We start from the raw sequence: 15796 nt of genomic DNA on the forward strand, positions 1-15796 counted from the left end.
AGGCCTACTGACTACTACCCTTCATGGATTTTTCAGGTAGGCAATGATGAAATTTCAGGAAGAAGCCTGAGGGCAATGAAGAAAGACTTCAGGGTCCTGGGACGGATGGTGAGGGGATCAGGAGCACAAGTAGTGTTTGCTTCTATCCCAACAGTTGCGAAGATTGATGAGAAGATTAACAGGAAATGCCAGCTGTTCAATGCCTGGCTCAGAGACTGGTGTCATCGGCAGGACTTTGGGTTCTTTGATTATGGGCTGCTTTTCAGGACGCCAGGCCTGCTGGCAACAGACGGCAAAAGCCTGTCTCAGAGGGGGAAAAGGGTTTTAGGGCAGGAGTTGGCGGGGCTCATTGACAGGGCTTTAAACTAGATTCGAAGGAGGATGGGGATAGATCCAAGCTTGCTAGCAAAAAGCCTGAAGGTGGCATGCTGGCACTTGACTTGGAAAAGATAGGGGGCATAACCAGGCTCCTTAGGAATAAGTCTGGGGGTGGCAGAATTTCTGCTCCCGACAGTGAAAAGGAGAAAGGACCTATAGCCCAGCTGAAGTGCTTATACACTAATGTTGAAGCATGGGCAACAAACAGGAGGAGCTGGAAGCCATTGTGCAGCATCATAATGTGTACATTATGATGTAGTCGCCATCACAGAAACATGGTGGGATGACTCGCATAGCTGTAGTGCTGCCATGGATGCCTATAGGCTCTTCAGGAAGGATAGGCAAGCAAGGAGAGGCGGGGGTGTGGCCCTGTATGTTAAGGAGTGTTATGAATGCTTTGAACTAAATGATGGCCAAAGCCCAGCTAGAACTAAACCTGGCTTCTGTTGTCAAGGACAACAAAAAAAGTTTCTATAAATATATTAGCAATAAGAAGAGGACTAAGGATTATGTCTGTCCTCTAGTAGATGGGGCCGCCAACATAGTGACCAAGGATGAGGAAAAGGCTGAGGTACTTAATGCAGTCTTTGCCTCAGTCTTCAGCAGTAGGACCAGTTGTTCCCTGAGCACCCAGACCCCTGAGCTGGAAGACAGGGATGGGGAGCAGAATGAAGCCCTGTAATCCAAAGGGAAACGGTGAGGGACCTGCTTCAGCACCTGGAGGTGCACAAATCTATGGGGCCGGATGGGATCCACCCAAGGGTATTGAAAGAGCTGGCGGAGGTGCTCACCAGGCCACTTGGTATCATTTATGAGCAGTCCTGGACAACCGGGGAGGTCCCAGCTGACTGGAGGTTAGCAAATGTGACACCCATCCACAAGAAGGGCCGGAAGGAGGATCTGGGGAACTACAGGCCAGTCAGTCTGACCTCGGTGCCTGGGAAGGTCATGGAACAGATCCTCCTCAGTGCCATTACACGGCACATGCAGGAGAACAGGGTGATCAGGCCCAGTCAGCATGGGTTTGTGAAGGGCAGGTCATGCCTATCAAACCTAATATCCTTCTATGATAAGGTGACCCACTTAGTGGATGAGGGAAAAGCTGTGGATGTTATCTACTTGGATTTTTGCAAAGCTTTTGACACTGTTTCCCACAGCATTCTCCTGGAGAAACTGGCTGCTCGTGGCCTGGACAGGTGTACTCTTCGCTGGGTAAAAAACTGGCTGGATGGCCGTGCCCAGAGAGTGGTGGTAAACGGAGTTAAATCCATTTGGTGTCCAGTCACAAGTGGTGTCCCCCAGGGCTCGGTGCTGGGGCCGGTTCTCTTTAATATCTTTATCAATGATCTGGATGAAGGGATCGAATGCACCCTCAGTAAGTTCGCAGATGACACTAAGCTGGGCGGGCGTGTTGATCTGCTTGAGGGTAGGTTGGCTCTGCAGAGGGATCTGGACAGGCTGGACCGATGGGCTGAGATCGATGGTATGAGGTTCAACAAGGCCAAGTGTCGGGTCCTGCACTTGGGTCACAGCAACCCCATGCAGCGCTACACGACTGGGGCAGAGTGGCTCGAAAGCAGCCCGGCAGAAAAGGACCTGGGGGTGTTGGTGGACAGCCGGCTGAATATGAGCCAGCAGCGTGCCCAGGTGGCCAAGAAGGCCAACAGCATCCTAACCTGTATCAGGAATAGTGTGGTGAGCCGGACTAGGGAAGTGATCATCCCCCTGTACTCGGCACTGGTGAGGCCCCACCTCGAGTACTGCGTTCAGTTTTGGGTCCCTCGCTACAAGAGGGACATTGAGGTGTTGGAGCGTGTCCAGAGAAGGGCTACAAAGCTGGTGAGGGGCCTGGAGGACAAACCTTATGAAGAACGACTGAGGGAGCTGGGGTTGTTTAGCCTGGAGAAGAGGAGGCTGAGGGGAGACCTCATCACCCTCTACAACTACCTGAAAGGAGGTTGTAGAGAGATGGGGGCTGACCTCTTCTCCCTGGTGACAAGTGATAGGACGAGGGGAAACGGGTTCAAGTTATGTCAGGGGAGGTTTAGATTGGATATTAGGAGACATTTTTTCACTGAAAGGGTTATTAAACATTGGAACAGGCTGCCCAGGGAGGTGGTGGATTCACCATCCCTGGAGGTGTTTAAAAAAAGGGTAGATAGGGCACTGAGGGACATGGTTTAGAAGTGGCTTTTGTCAGGGTAGGCTAAAGGTTGGACTCGATGATCTTAAAGGTCCCTTCCAACCTCAGCAATTCTATGATTCTATGATTCTCTGATTCTATGCTGTCCTTGGCATTGCACATCTCCACACCACACTGTGCCAGGAAGAGCCCTGAAGAAGGAGTGAGGGAGAGGATCTCCCTTCCTGGGGGCTGGGGGTCAGGCCTTGGCCCTTTGCACTAATGAAACACATCCAGGGTTACTCAGCACCAGAGCCACCTTCACCTTGCTTTTCTCGACCTGTCATCACTGCCTCCAGTTTCTGCTCTAACTGGACCCTGGGGACAACATCTCAGTGGGACCCATTAACACTCCAAGAAACTTTGGAGTTTGAACCTGACTCTGACTTCTTGAGAGGTTTTATCAGCTTCCTCTCAGTGTCTGGGGTTCATGGACTCGGCATCAATCCCACCAGAGGGGTCATTAAAACTCCTTGGGCTGGTGCTCTGCGTCTGAGCTGGGCTGGGCTCCTGGGATGGAGGGAGCTCATGGCAAGCGGGCAGCGCCTCAGCGAGACAGCTCTGCCCAGGAGCAGCTCCTCTGCCAAGCGCAGCAGGTCTGAGGGCGGTGCCTGGGTGTCTCAGGGAGATGAGCGAGGCAGAGAGAGAGCTTAAAGGTGTCAGGATTGGGAGGATGACTGAGAGCTCACTGGAGGAGAAATCCTTGCAGCCCTTGGCACGGTAAGCCTCTGGGTGCAGGGCACTGCAGGTGGAGTTCCTGGAGGCATCTCCTAAAGCTGGCACAGCCACAGCTTATGGGATCTGTAAGGAGGCGGAGGGGGAGGAGGGGTCTTGTTATGAAATGTGAATAGCCGTGAAGCCAGGGTGTGCAGGCAGGGGTGCCCAGGGCTGTCCTTGAGCAGGGTCCCTGCACCCCGTGGGTCTGTGTGCCGGGGCAGGGACTCTGCCGGCTGCCAGGGTCAGCTCTCAGCCTGCCCCGGGAGACCCCCACGGGCATGTGGGGAGAAGCTTTGGAGAAAGAGCAACCGCTGGCAGGGGAGGGTCCTGCTGTTGAGAGGGTGCTGCGTGGGTGAGGGCTGCTCACAGCTGCAGATCGCTGCAGGACGTTCCCTGGAGATTTTTCAAGAAGCACAGCACGGCAGGGGCTACCTGCAAGGGAAGGATCCTGTTCTTCCAATCTTCTACTCCGGGTTGTCTGGGTGGGCGATGGGACAGAGAAATTCATCTCTCAGTTGAGGAGGGGGCACTGAAATTCCAAATCTGTTTCTCTTAGAAGTGAATAATCCAGGGAGGATTGGAAATCAACAACTGAATCTCTGCCCCTGCAACGATACTGCCCTCGGCAGCACAAAGCTGATCTCGCAAAAAGATATGAATGAAATTATTCTGAGGAAAGAGAAGTCATTTTGGGGAAAATTTTGGGAAATGGAATAGGATGGGCCCAAAGAAGTCTGCCTTAACTTGCCAAGGTCTTCTCCTCTTTCAACAGTCCCTCATGCCCAGAGTGAACAAATGTCCAATGGCAGCTCCATCACCCAGTTCCTCCTCCTGCCATTGGCAGACACACGGGAGCTGCAGCTCTTGCACTTCGGGCTCTTCCTGGGCACCTACCTGGCTGCCCTCCTGGCCAACGGCCTCATCATCACCACCATCGCCTGTGACCACCGCCTCCACACCCCCATGTACTTCTTCCTCCTCAGCCTCGCCCTCCTTGACCTGGGCTCCATCTCCACCACTGTCCCCAAAGCCATGGCCAATTCTCTCTGGGATATCAGTGATATTTCCTACTTGGGATGTATTGCACAGGTCTTTTTCTTTGTTTTCTGTGCTGCAACAGAGTTTTATCTTCTCACTGTCATGTCCTGTGACCGCTACGTTGCCATCTGCAAAGCCCTGCACTACGGGACCCTCCTGGGCAGCAGAGCTTGTGTCCACATGGCAGCAGCTGCCTGGGGCAGTGGGTTTCTCACTGCTCTCCTGCACACGGCCAGTACATTTTCCCTACCCCTCTGCCAGGGCAATGCTGTGGGCCAGTTCTTCTGTGAAATCCCCCAGATCCTCAAGCTCTCCTGCTCAGATGCCTACCTCAGGGAAGCTGGGCTTCTCATATTAAGTTGCTTTTTAGCTTTTGTGTGTTTTGTTTTCATTGTGCTGTCCTATGTGCAGATCTTCAGGACCGTGCTGAGGATCCCCTCTGAGCAGGGACGGCACAAAGCCTTTTCCATGTGCCTCCCTCACCTGGCCATGGTCTCCCTGTTTGTCAGCACTGCCATGTTTGCTTACCTGAAGCCCCCCTCCGTCTCCTTCCCATCCCTGGATCTGGTGATCACAGTGCTGTACTCAGTGGTGCCTCCAGCAGTGAACCCCCTCATCTACAGCATGAGGAACAAGGAAGTCAGGGATGGAGTTTTGAAACTATTTTAATGGTGTCTACTTGAGATTAATAAGGTGGCCATTATACCACTACGGCTCCAACTGTACATCAGGAAAAAGCAGGACTAACTATTCTTCATATTTGTCTTTCTTATTTCGTTGTGTTTTTTTAATGTTTTGTTGTTGTTGTTTTGTTTGTTTGTTTGCTTTATACCTGTGATTTTCTTCTTGGTCTCCTACATGTTTTTCTCTTGACCCAAATACCTAAGGTATGTATGGATCTGGGCTCCCTGGTTAGATAAACTCAATAAAGAAGCCAGCAGAAAATTATTAGTTTCTGCTTCCATCTCTTCACTTCTCCTCCGGAGCTGTCCGAGCAGCCCCAGCATGCAGGAGGGGTTCGGGAGGAAAATGCCCATCTGCTCCATGGAGGATCTGCCCTGGGGGCCCTTGGGGCTGCCCCGGCTGCCTCGCTGGGCACTCTGCCTCTGCTGTCTGCGAGTCGGGGCTGCTGCTTCCCTGGAGCCATGGTCAAGGACAGCAGCAGGATGTGGCATTTCCAGTGCTGGTTTCTCCTCACACCCCCACTGTCCTGCTGTGCCCTTGCCTTTGTGTTCCCCCTAAGGTCTCGTGTACCTTGTGACCGTCCTGATGTCTCTACAGCGGCATCCCTGTGGCTGCAGGCAGCAACAGGCCATGTGAACCACTGTGTCAGAGGGGGCCTTCCTACTGGCACCACTCTCACTAACGGGACTCCTCAAGGCAGCGGTAGAGGTTGGATGGCTCTTCCAAAGCTGGTATCAGGAAGGCACCCAAGGAACTGTTCCATGAAAAGCTCTCTTGGTGTTCTGGGGCTCTCCACAGACTCAGGGGGACAGGGTCAGAGTTGCAGGGGAATCTGTTAGGGACCAAGGGCTGGGCCTAGAATCATAGCATCATGTAATCATAGAATCTTCATGGTTGGAAAGGACCTTTGAGATCATCGAGTCCAACCATACACACACCAAAAAAAAACCCAACCCGCAAACAAACAACCTACAATCTCTGCCCCTAGAGCATGCCCTGAAGTGCCAAATGTAGACATTTCTTAAATACCTCTAGGGATGGGGACTCAACCACCTCCCTGGGCAGGCCGTTCCAGTGCCTGACCACTCTTTCAGTAAAGTCATTCTTCCTGATATCTAATCTAAACCTCCCCTGCCGCAGCTTCAGACCATTTCCTCTGGTCCTCTCATTATTCACCTGGGAGAAGAGGCCAACACCCACCTCTCTACACCCTCCTTTCAGGGAGTTGTAGAGGGCAATGAGGTCTCCCCTCAGCCTCCTCTTCTCCAAGCTAAACATGCCCAGCTCCCTCGGCCTCTCCTCATATGCCCTGGTCTCCAGACCCCTCACCAGCCTGGTAGCTCTCCTCTGGACACGCTCCAGCACCTCAATGTCCCTCTTGTACAGAGGGGCCCAGAACTGAACACAACACTCGAGGTGAGGCCTCACCAGTGCCGAGTACAGAGGCACCATCACTTCCCTACTCCTGCTGGCCACGCTGTTCCTGATACAAGCCAGAATGCTGCTGGCCTTCTTGGCCACCTGGGCACACTGCTGGCTCATGTTAAGCTGGCCGTCCACCAGCACCCCCAGGTCCTTTTCTGCTGGGCAGCTTTCCAGCCACTCTGCCCCAAGCCTGTAGCGTTGCTTGGGGTTGTTGTGACCAAAATGCAGGACCCGGCACTTGGCCTTATTAAAGCTCATACAGTTGGCCTTGGCCCATGGATCCAGCCTGTCCAGGTCCCTCTGTAGAGCCTTCCTACCCTCCAGCAGATCAACACTCCCACCTAGCTTGGTGTCATCTGCAAACTTACTGAGGGTGCACTCAATCCCCTCATTCAGATCTTTGATAAAGATATTGGTGGCACATGTCCAAGAAGAGTGCAAATGGTTTTTGATTGTCCTTCCTGGTACTGTCCCACTTGTGGTGCGGCTGATGGCCAATGCTATCCTAGAGAGGAACTTGGAGTTGCCAGCAGAGCTCAGGGGATCTCCCAGAAAAGTATGTGAGTCCTCATAAAATGACTGACCATCCAAGGTGGAGTGTCCTTGAAGGAAAGGTGAACCTGAAGAGCCCATGGGCTAACGAGGCCCCTGCAATGCCAGGAGGCAGCAGGCGAAAGGGACATAAGACTAAACAATGGTTCAGTCCACTGTCCTGGAAACCCTGCGGGATTGATCTAGTGCAGCCCTTCCCTGCCCTTTGTGAAACTGAAGACACCCCTTGGTCCTGCCAAGCCCTGTCCTTGGCTACTGAGCAATGAGGGAAGATGGAAGGGGGCTTAGCAGCAGTGATCCCTTTCTGGCAAGTTCTGCTCCTCACCCCGACCAGCATGGCCAGTGCAGGGTCACCCCATGGCCTCAGGGCACCACAGCCCCCTCCCTCTGCAGAGCAGAAACACCAGCTCAGGGCCCTGCAGGGAGCACGCAGTGGGAACCAGGAATGTCCAGCCAGGCCAGCCTGGACACGCTCACCTGGGGAAAGGCTCTCTGGGGAGAAGGGGTGTCCCTGGAGAAGAGCAAGGGAGCATTTCTGTGCTTGCAGGGAGGAATCCTTGAGAAGGAGAAACCTCTTCCTGCAGGCCCCCACTCTGGACAGGCTGCTCTGTGCCTGGACCAGGACTCCTGTGCTGGCCTGGGGAGAGGGGCTGGCACTGAGGGGACACAGACCATCTGTGGCCCAGGCACTGGGGGAGGCCACAAAAACAGGCAGGCTGAGGGGGACAGAGCCCTGAGGGCTGCCAGGGTACTTTGCTGGGGGGATGTCTCCCCACCCTCGAGCACACCTGTCCCATGCGGTTCCAGCATGGTGGGCCCATCGAACCATTAAGGGGGCAGCAGGGCCAGCCTCCCCATTGCTCTCCAGTTTCCCCGTCACTTACTCCTCGCTCAGTCACATCCCTCTAAACTCCCCAGGTGCTGCTTTGAGCTTCAGGCAGTTGGAAGAATGCCCTGGTCTTTCAGCAGGCTAATAATCTCTTCAGCAAAATCCTTCCATGTGTTTATATCTATCCTGTCCCACCCACCTCTCCCCCATACTTCGAGTGAGGTTATCCCTTTTGGATGACGACCCTCACTGGAGGAGGTTCACCAGGTTGAAGAAGCCCATGTCCCTCACCGTCCCCACACAGGGCTTATGTGCTAGGCCCCAATCCTCAAAACCAAGAAATTCCAACTGAACTCAAGAAAACATGTTTCGGCATCAAGGGCGCATGACCCTGGCACAGGCTGCCCTGAGAGGCTGTGGAGTGTCCATTCGTGGAGATACTTAAAACCAGCCTGGACATCTTCTTACGTGATGGGATTGATCTAGATGATCTCCAAAGATCCCTTTCAATCTACATGATTCTGTGAGGACACGGCAGTCCAGCAAAAGGCTTTATCATTAGAGTAGTTGCTTGTGAGGTCCCTTCTGCCTGAGAACCCCAGTCCAGCAGCAGGCCAAGGTCTGGCATGTTGATTGTGAGGTCACTGCTGCTATAACAGCGGGCATCTGCTTTGGATGCTCATTTTGGGGTCACCCCTGTCTCTGCAGGTGGCAGGCCAACCCCAGGCTCAAGGCTGGGTTCGGTGCCTACGAGGTCCTTTCTCCATGAGTACCTGACAGGCCAGCAGCAGGCACATGGTGTGGATGTTGGTTATGAGGTCAGTGCTGCCAGAATCTCTGATAGACCAGAAACAGGCAGATCTCTCTGATACTGCTTTGGAGGTCACTGCTGTCTGAGTGCCCGATAGGCCAGCACCAGCCTCATGGATGAGCTCGGTGCTTGGGAGGTCACTTCTGCCTGAGTCCTTGATAGCCCCGCAGCAGGCGTATGGCCTGAATGCCAGTTGTGAGGGTGCTGCTGCCTGAGGACCTGAGAGACCATGAGCAAGGTCAGAGGTGTTTGAAGCCCTGTGTTCCAGAGCACCCCTTAGGCCAGCAGAGGGGTGATGACCGGCCTTGGTTCTTGTGAGGTCCCAAGTACGGGACATGCCAGCAGCGTGAGTATGAATGCAACACACAGTATGGAACACGCCAGCACGTATGGAACATGCCAGCAGCTAGAGGTTGCTTGTGGGATCACTGCGGCCTGGGCACATGATTGTCCATCAGCAGGCTCACAACTGGGGTCTGTGTGTGTGAAGTCATTTCCTTCTGCATACCTTTTTAGGGCAGGATGAGGCTTGTGGCTGTGTTAGGTGCCTCGGAGGTCTCTTCTTCCTGGAAACTTTCTGGACTCTTCTGTAGGTGGTGGGACATCCACACTAATGGTCCCAAGGCTTCTGCCAGCTTTTACTTTCTCAGCAGTGAAATATCTCAGCATTTCTCTTCCCTGGGTTGAGGTTTCTGGGCTCACTGGTAAGGCATCCGACAGAGCCAAGGTGCCTGGTCATGAATAGTGAAATATTTATTAATAGAAAACAGTGATTTAACAAAGTTAGCAGTGAATGCGACAGTGTTTTATGAGGTTCGATGACAAGGTACACCTGATTATTTACTGCATAGAGGCCGGGGTCAGACAAGCTCTCAGGGAGACCCTCCCGTTGAGTCCCGAGGTTCAGAAAGGACCCCCTGGCTTTCTAAACTCCTTCTCAGAGAGGAGTCTGGCTGCGGCTGGATCCAATCCTAGTCCCAGACTCGGTCAACGGTTTATGTCTAAAGGATTCTATATGCGCAATCAATCCTTAGATCCCTTAGCTAAGATTTCAAAGTTTAGCATGCTATTAGTCACTTACCGAGAATCTGTTGCGGCAAGGAATCTCTCAGCCTCGAGGAGAAGAACCTTAAGTGAGCGTCCCCACTCAAGGGAAGATCCTGTCGTGCAGCCGCTGCCGTGCAGGAGAGCTCCAAGGGCTCTTGCTCTGTCCACTGTTTATGGAGTAGGAGAATTGACCTATAGTCATATTCGCATGGGAACAAAATATCTAGGCCCCCACTCCAGACAGTGTTTTGACTGTTACCAGCCATCCCCCAAAGTCCAGGTGCAACTCATCACAACTCCCACTGATGGTTATGGCTTGAGCAGGAGCCAGAGGGGCAGGGAAGGGGGAGAGCACAGCACCACAAGATGTGGCACGCAGGGGTGTGGTTTAGTGGTGGACCTGGCAGTGTTAGGTTTACAGTTGGACTCAATGATGTTAAAGATCCTTTCCGACATAATTGATTCTATGCGTCTGTGATTCTTTTGAGCCTCAGGACTCTGTTTCATCCTCGCCCCTTCTCTGGGAGGCCAGGAGGTGTCACAGAATTTTCCTACACTTGGCATTGCTCCCCCTCACATCCCTCTGTCCCAGGAAGAGCCCTAGGCCACAAGTGAGGGACAGGATCTGCCTTGCCAGGGCCTGGGGCTGAGGGCTTGGCCTTTCTGCTGCATCAAACAAACCAAGGGTTTCTTCAGCTTTCCAGCCACCTGCACTCTGCCTTTGCCCACCTGCAATCACAGCCTCCAGCTATCTGCTCTAACGAGTCCCTGGGGAGGCTTTGTCAGGAATGGCCCTCGGTGGGGCTCATTAACGCTTCCAGGTACTTTGAGTTTGGCTTCTGATTTCTTGAGCACTCTGTTCAACCTTCTCTCAGGATCTGAGGTCTATGGACTCAGCAGCAAATACACCATGGGGCTCATTAAAAGACAGAAAGCCTTAACAAGGTATTTCTCCTTTTGTAATTTTCTTCAAGTCTTCAAGACTTGTACAGCTAATTAGAGAGGTTTCATAGCGTAATTAAGTAGGAAGATTCCAAAGATGCATCTTTTATGTTGAAGGATATATTTTATTACTTTTCACTTTAAAGAAGAGGTGATAGAAGCATTCTCTGATTGATACTGATGCAGAGTGTTTGCTCAGGAAGTCTGGGCAGAAAGGAAAAGTAGTCCCTTGACGTCCATCGCTGCATGGACAGCCTTGCTCCTCACCTCCCCAACCTCCCCATTTCTGACATTGGCCACCTGGGACTTACATCACTGCTCCTTGCATCAGACTTCTCCACTGATCTCTGCAGCTGGAGGTTACAGCTCCATTGCACCATCTCCCACCTGAGCTCCTTAGAGACATGGCTGCGCTCAGGCACAGGAGAGTTTTTCCCATTCTTCAGAAAAGTAAAGCACAATCAGTTTTCATAAATAATAAATCGTATTCTGTAATCACACGCTAAGTACAAGCTACCACTAATGAGGTTGCTTTTCTACAAGGGATAATCTTAGCAGAAATATTTTAGGTAGTTAGATAAAAAAAGATAGATATAAACATAATTAAAGATCTGGATAAGGAGACCATTAGACTGTTGAAAGATAGTCAAGCTGTTCAGTCTCTGAAGGTGAAAGCAGCAGCATAGGTGAGAGGTACCTGAATGAACAAAGAGTAAATGGAGAAGAAAACTGAAGAATTATGGAAAGGGCCTTTGCCTAGACAGTCTGGATCTGAAAAGGTGACTTTAGAAATGGTCACTGTATCAGGACAAGTATATGAACAATCAGAGAAACTGACTGCACTGTGTAACAGGGAGAATAGTTGTAATGGCGTCACAGGGAAGATCAATATTTCTTTGGAATATCCTTTCTGAGAGGTCATGGGATTGGCAGAGGTCTCTTGTGAGAGAGGACAAGCAAGTGGTGCACCCGTCTTTGGAAGAATCCAAAAGTGCACCCCAGGGAACCCCAGGCTGCACAGGCTCACATCGGTGAGGAGAGGGCCATCAGTTCGAGTCCTTTTGGGTGACATTTCTGGGCACCACCAACAGAACGTGTCCAAAACGCATCAGCATGGACTTACCAAGGATAAATCATGCCTCGCCAACCTGATTGACTTCACGATGAAGTAACTGCCTTTGTGCATGAGGGCAACTCTCGCCACGTTTGTCAATAGCAATAAATTGGGAGGATCGTTTGTTTACCAGTTAATTTACCAATTCTCATCACAGGCAAAACAGGCCCAACTTGGGAAAATTCATTAAATTTATTTCCAATTGATTGTAACAGAATAGGACAGTGAGAAAGAAAACACAACTAAAAACACCTTCCCCCCTCCCTCCCTTCTTCCCAGGCTCAACTTCATTCCTAACTCTTCTGCCTTTGCCCCGAGTGGCACAGGGGGGTTGTGGAATGGGAGTTGCAGTCGGTTCATAACACTTTGTTTCTGAGCTTCCCCAAATGTGGCTCCTTCCCACTGACTGCAGTTCTCCACAAACTGCTCCAGCGTGGATCCTTTCCATGGGGTACAGTCCTTCAGGCACGGACTACTCCAGTGTGGGTCCCCCACAGGCCACAGGTCCTGCTGCAAAACCTGCTCCAGCATGGGCTCCTCTCCTTGGGCAGCAGGTCCTGCCAGGAGCCTGCTCCACCGGGGTCCTCCATGGGCTGCAGGTCTAACTCTCCTACAGGAAAAAGGCCAGCCCAGCACGGCTTCTCTTCTGGACCAGACCACAAGAAGTCCCGGAGGACGGCTGTTTCCTTTGCCCATGGGACTTGAGAAAACTCAGTGTTGATAATACTCCAGTGTTTTGGGTATTGCTGAACAGAGTTTGCACGGTGTCAAGGCCTTCTCTAGTTCTCACTCTGCTCCCTCCAGTGAGTAGGTGGGAGGTGAGAAAGAAGTTGAAAGGGGACCCAGCCAGGACCGCCAATCCAAGCTGACCAGAGGCATATTCCATACCATATGACCTCATGCTCAGGAATAAAGGCTTGAGACAGAGGAAGAAGACGGTGAAGTTTTTGTTGTTCAAGGAGCCTGCTGCTTGGAGACTGGCTGGCCATCAGTTTACTTGTGGGAGGTGGTGAGCGATGGCCTGTGTTTCGCTTGTTGAGGTTTTCTTAATCTCTTCACTTATTAAACTGTTATTCTGTCAACCACAAACTTTTCACACTTCATGTCTTCCTTGTCCCACTCGGGAAGGGGGAAGAAAGTGTGAGTGACTGTGTGGCTGCTGGGCTGTTGGCTATTGGCCAGAGTCAACCCACCACAGCAAGGAAGTTTCTGATAGCTGGGAGCGAGTTCAGCGGTTGGCCACCAAGATGCTTAGGGGCTGAAGGGGAAGGGCCTTGTTTAGCCTGGAGAAGGGAAGGTCTGGAGGACCTCATACCAGCCGGTCTGTCCCCACGGGGAGGTTTTCAGGGCCAAGAAAGGAGTTGAAAATAAGAGTGTTGAACTAGCCTAGCCTTTAAATCATTTCACATGGGATGGTTCTGCTTCCCACTTTCAATCATTGGCACCCAGAAACCTCAAGTGCTTTTCTTCCTCTCCTCCCAAAACCTGACCAAGTGATATGGAGAAAGCAAGCAGAAAGGCCCTAGGCCTCTGTGAATTAGCTGGGGTCTAGCACTTGGAGGGCCGTTCAGTGAATGTCAGTTATTTCATGGTACACCAGGTAAAGAATCAAGCTGGGAAGTCAGCCTGCAAGACCAAACCAACAAGGTCCATGGACAGGCAAGGCTGTGTCTGGAGACCTTTACACCTACAGCATAGATCAAGCTGGGGCTGAACCTCAGGCCTGGGCTTAAAGGGACTCCTGGGCTGATGGACAGAGGTGGGGGTGGAGGCCCCAGGTGAAGCTGGTCAGGGCCATGAAGGCCTGTGGATGTTTTCAGGGCCCTGTCACTGTTTCCATGGGAGCCCACCTGCCAGTGCCCTCAGTAGGCCTCCTTCCCTACTGTCCAGGGTCTGTGCTCTGCTGCTCTCCTTCCCTGTTTCCCTGGAGATCTGGGAGACCACAATTTTATGGTCACTACAGTCAAGGCTGAGACTGGTCTTCACATCTCTGACCAGCTCTTCCCCTTTTGGGAGTACCAGCTCCACTTGTGCCTCAGACTGTGTGGCCCATTTGGCAGCTGTGCTAAGAACCATCAGCATGGACTTACCACGAGTAAATCAAAGAAAAAGGAAGCCTACAGAAGGTGGAAGCAAGGACAGGTAGCCTGGGAGGAATACAGAGAAAGTGTCTAAGCAGCCATGGATCATGTTAGGAAAGCCAAAGCCCAGATAAAGTCAAATCTGGCCAGAGGCATCAAGGGCAACAAGAAAGCTGATTTTCAAAAAGGGAAAAAAGGAAGATCCAGCCAACTACAGGCCAGTCAGTCTCACCTCTGTGCCTGGCAAATCACGGAGCAGATCATCTTGGAAGCTATGCTAAGGCACCTGCAAAATAAGGAGGTCGTTGGTTACAGCCAACATGGCTTCACCAAGAACAAATTGTGTCTGGCAAATTTGATGGCCTTCGATGACCGGGTTATAGCATTGGTGGATAAGGGAAGAGCAACTAACATCATCTGCCTGGACTTGTGCAAAACATTTGACATTGTCCCGCACGACATCCTGGTCTCTAAATTGGAAAAACATGGATTTGACCAATGAACCACTTGTTGGACAAAAATCTGGCTAGATGGTTGCACTCAAAGGGTTGCAGTCAATGGCTCGATGTCTAAGTGGTGAGCAGTGACCAGTGGTGTTCCTCAGGGGCTAGTACTGGAACCAGTGCTATTTAACATCTTTGTTGGCGACATGAACATTGGGATTGAGTGCACCCTCAGCAAGGTCGCCGACGACACCAAGCTGTGGAGCAGTTGACAAGCTGGAGGGAAGGGATGCCATCCAGGGGGACCTTGACAGGCTTGAGAGATGGACCTGTGTAAACCTCATGAGGTTCAACCAGGCCAAGTGCAAGGTCCTGCACACGGGTCAGGACAATCCCAAGCACAAATACAGGTTGTGTGGAGAATGGCTTGAGAGCAGCCCTGAGGAGAAAGACTTGGGGGTGCTGGTGGATAAGAAGCTCAACATGAGCCAGTGATGTGCACTCGCAGCCCTGAGAGCCATCCGCATCCTGGGCTGCATCAAAAGCGTGGCCAGCAGGGGGAGGGGGGGGATTCTGCCCCTCTGCTGTGCTCTGGTGAGACCCCACCTGAAGTACTGCGTCCAGCTCTGGAGTCCTCAACATAGGAAGGACATGGACCTGTTGGAACTGGGGTTGTTCAGCCTGGAGAAGAGAAGGCTGTGTGGAGACCTTATAGCAGCCTTCCAGTATCTGAAGTGGGCCTACACGAAAGCTGGAGAGGGACTTTTTACAAGGGCATGAATTGATAGGACGAGGGGTAATGGTTTCAAACTGGAAGAGGGTAGATTTAGATTAGATATCAGGAAGAAACTTCACTCTGAGGGTGGTGAGCCCCTGGCCCAGTTGCCCAGAGAAGCTGTGGCTGCCCCATCCCTGGAAGGGTTCAAGGCCAGGCTGGACGGGGCTTGGAGCAGCCTGGGCTGGTGGGAGGTGTCCCTGCCCAGGGCAGGGGTGTGTGAACTAGATGATCTTTAAGGTCCCTTCCAACTAAAACCATTCTACGATTTTATGAAATCATGCCTTGCCAATCTAATTGCCTTCATGATGAAATAACTGCACTTTTGTGTGAGGGGAACTCTCACCATGTTCTTAATTTACCGGTTGCTGTCATGTGCAAAACAGACCCAACTTGGGGAAATTAATTAAAAATGACAGTGAGAAATAAAACACAATTAAAACCACCTTCCCCCCTCCCTCCCTTCTTCCCAGGCTCAACTTCATTCCTAACTCTTCTGCCTTTGCCCCGAGTGGCACAGGGGGGTTGTGGAATGGGAGTTGCAGTCGGTTCATAACACTTTGTTTCTGAGCTTCCCCAAATGTGGCTCCTTCCCACTGACTGCAGTTCTCCACAAACTGCTCCAGCGTGGATCCTTTCCATGGGGTACAGTCCTTCAGGCACGGACTGCTCCAGTGTGGGTCCCCCACAGGCCACAGGTCCTACCAGAAAACCTGGAGAGGCATGCTGGAGTGGATGTCAGGTGGACACAAAGTGATGAATGGGGTTCCCACAACTA

At 51.9% G+C, this 15796-nt stretch overlaps 1 protein-coding gene across 1 annotated transcript; it reads left to right on the top strand.

Moving 5' to 3' along the window:
- Positions 1-4072: 4072 nt before the first annotated feature.
- LOC134509195 (olfactory receptor 14J1-like) lies at positions 4073-4984 on the top strand. Its single transcript, XM_063321675.1, has one exon. The coding sequence runs from the start codon at positions 4073-4075 to the stop codon at positions 4982-4984; it is 912 nt and encodes a 303-aa protein (XP_063177745.1).
- Positions 4985-15796: the final 10812 nt, after the last annotated feature.

Source organism: Chroicocephalus ridibundus, unplaced genomic scaffold (genome assembly GCF_963924245.1).
Source record: "Chroicocephalus ridibundus unplaced genomic scaffold, bChrRid1.1 SCAFFOLD_84, whole genome shotgun sequence".
NCBI classification, from domain to species: Eukaryota; Metazoa; Chordata; class Aves; order Charadriiformes; family Laridae; genus Chroicocephalus; species Chroicocephalus ridibundus.

What these genes read in the sequence shown, in the direction of transcription:
- LOC134509195 (XM_063321675.1), top strand. Translation starts at nt 4,073, where the DNA reads ATGTCCAATGGCAGCTCCATCACCCAGTTCCTCCTCCTGCCATTGGCA.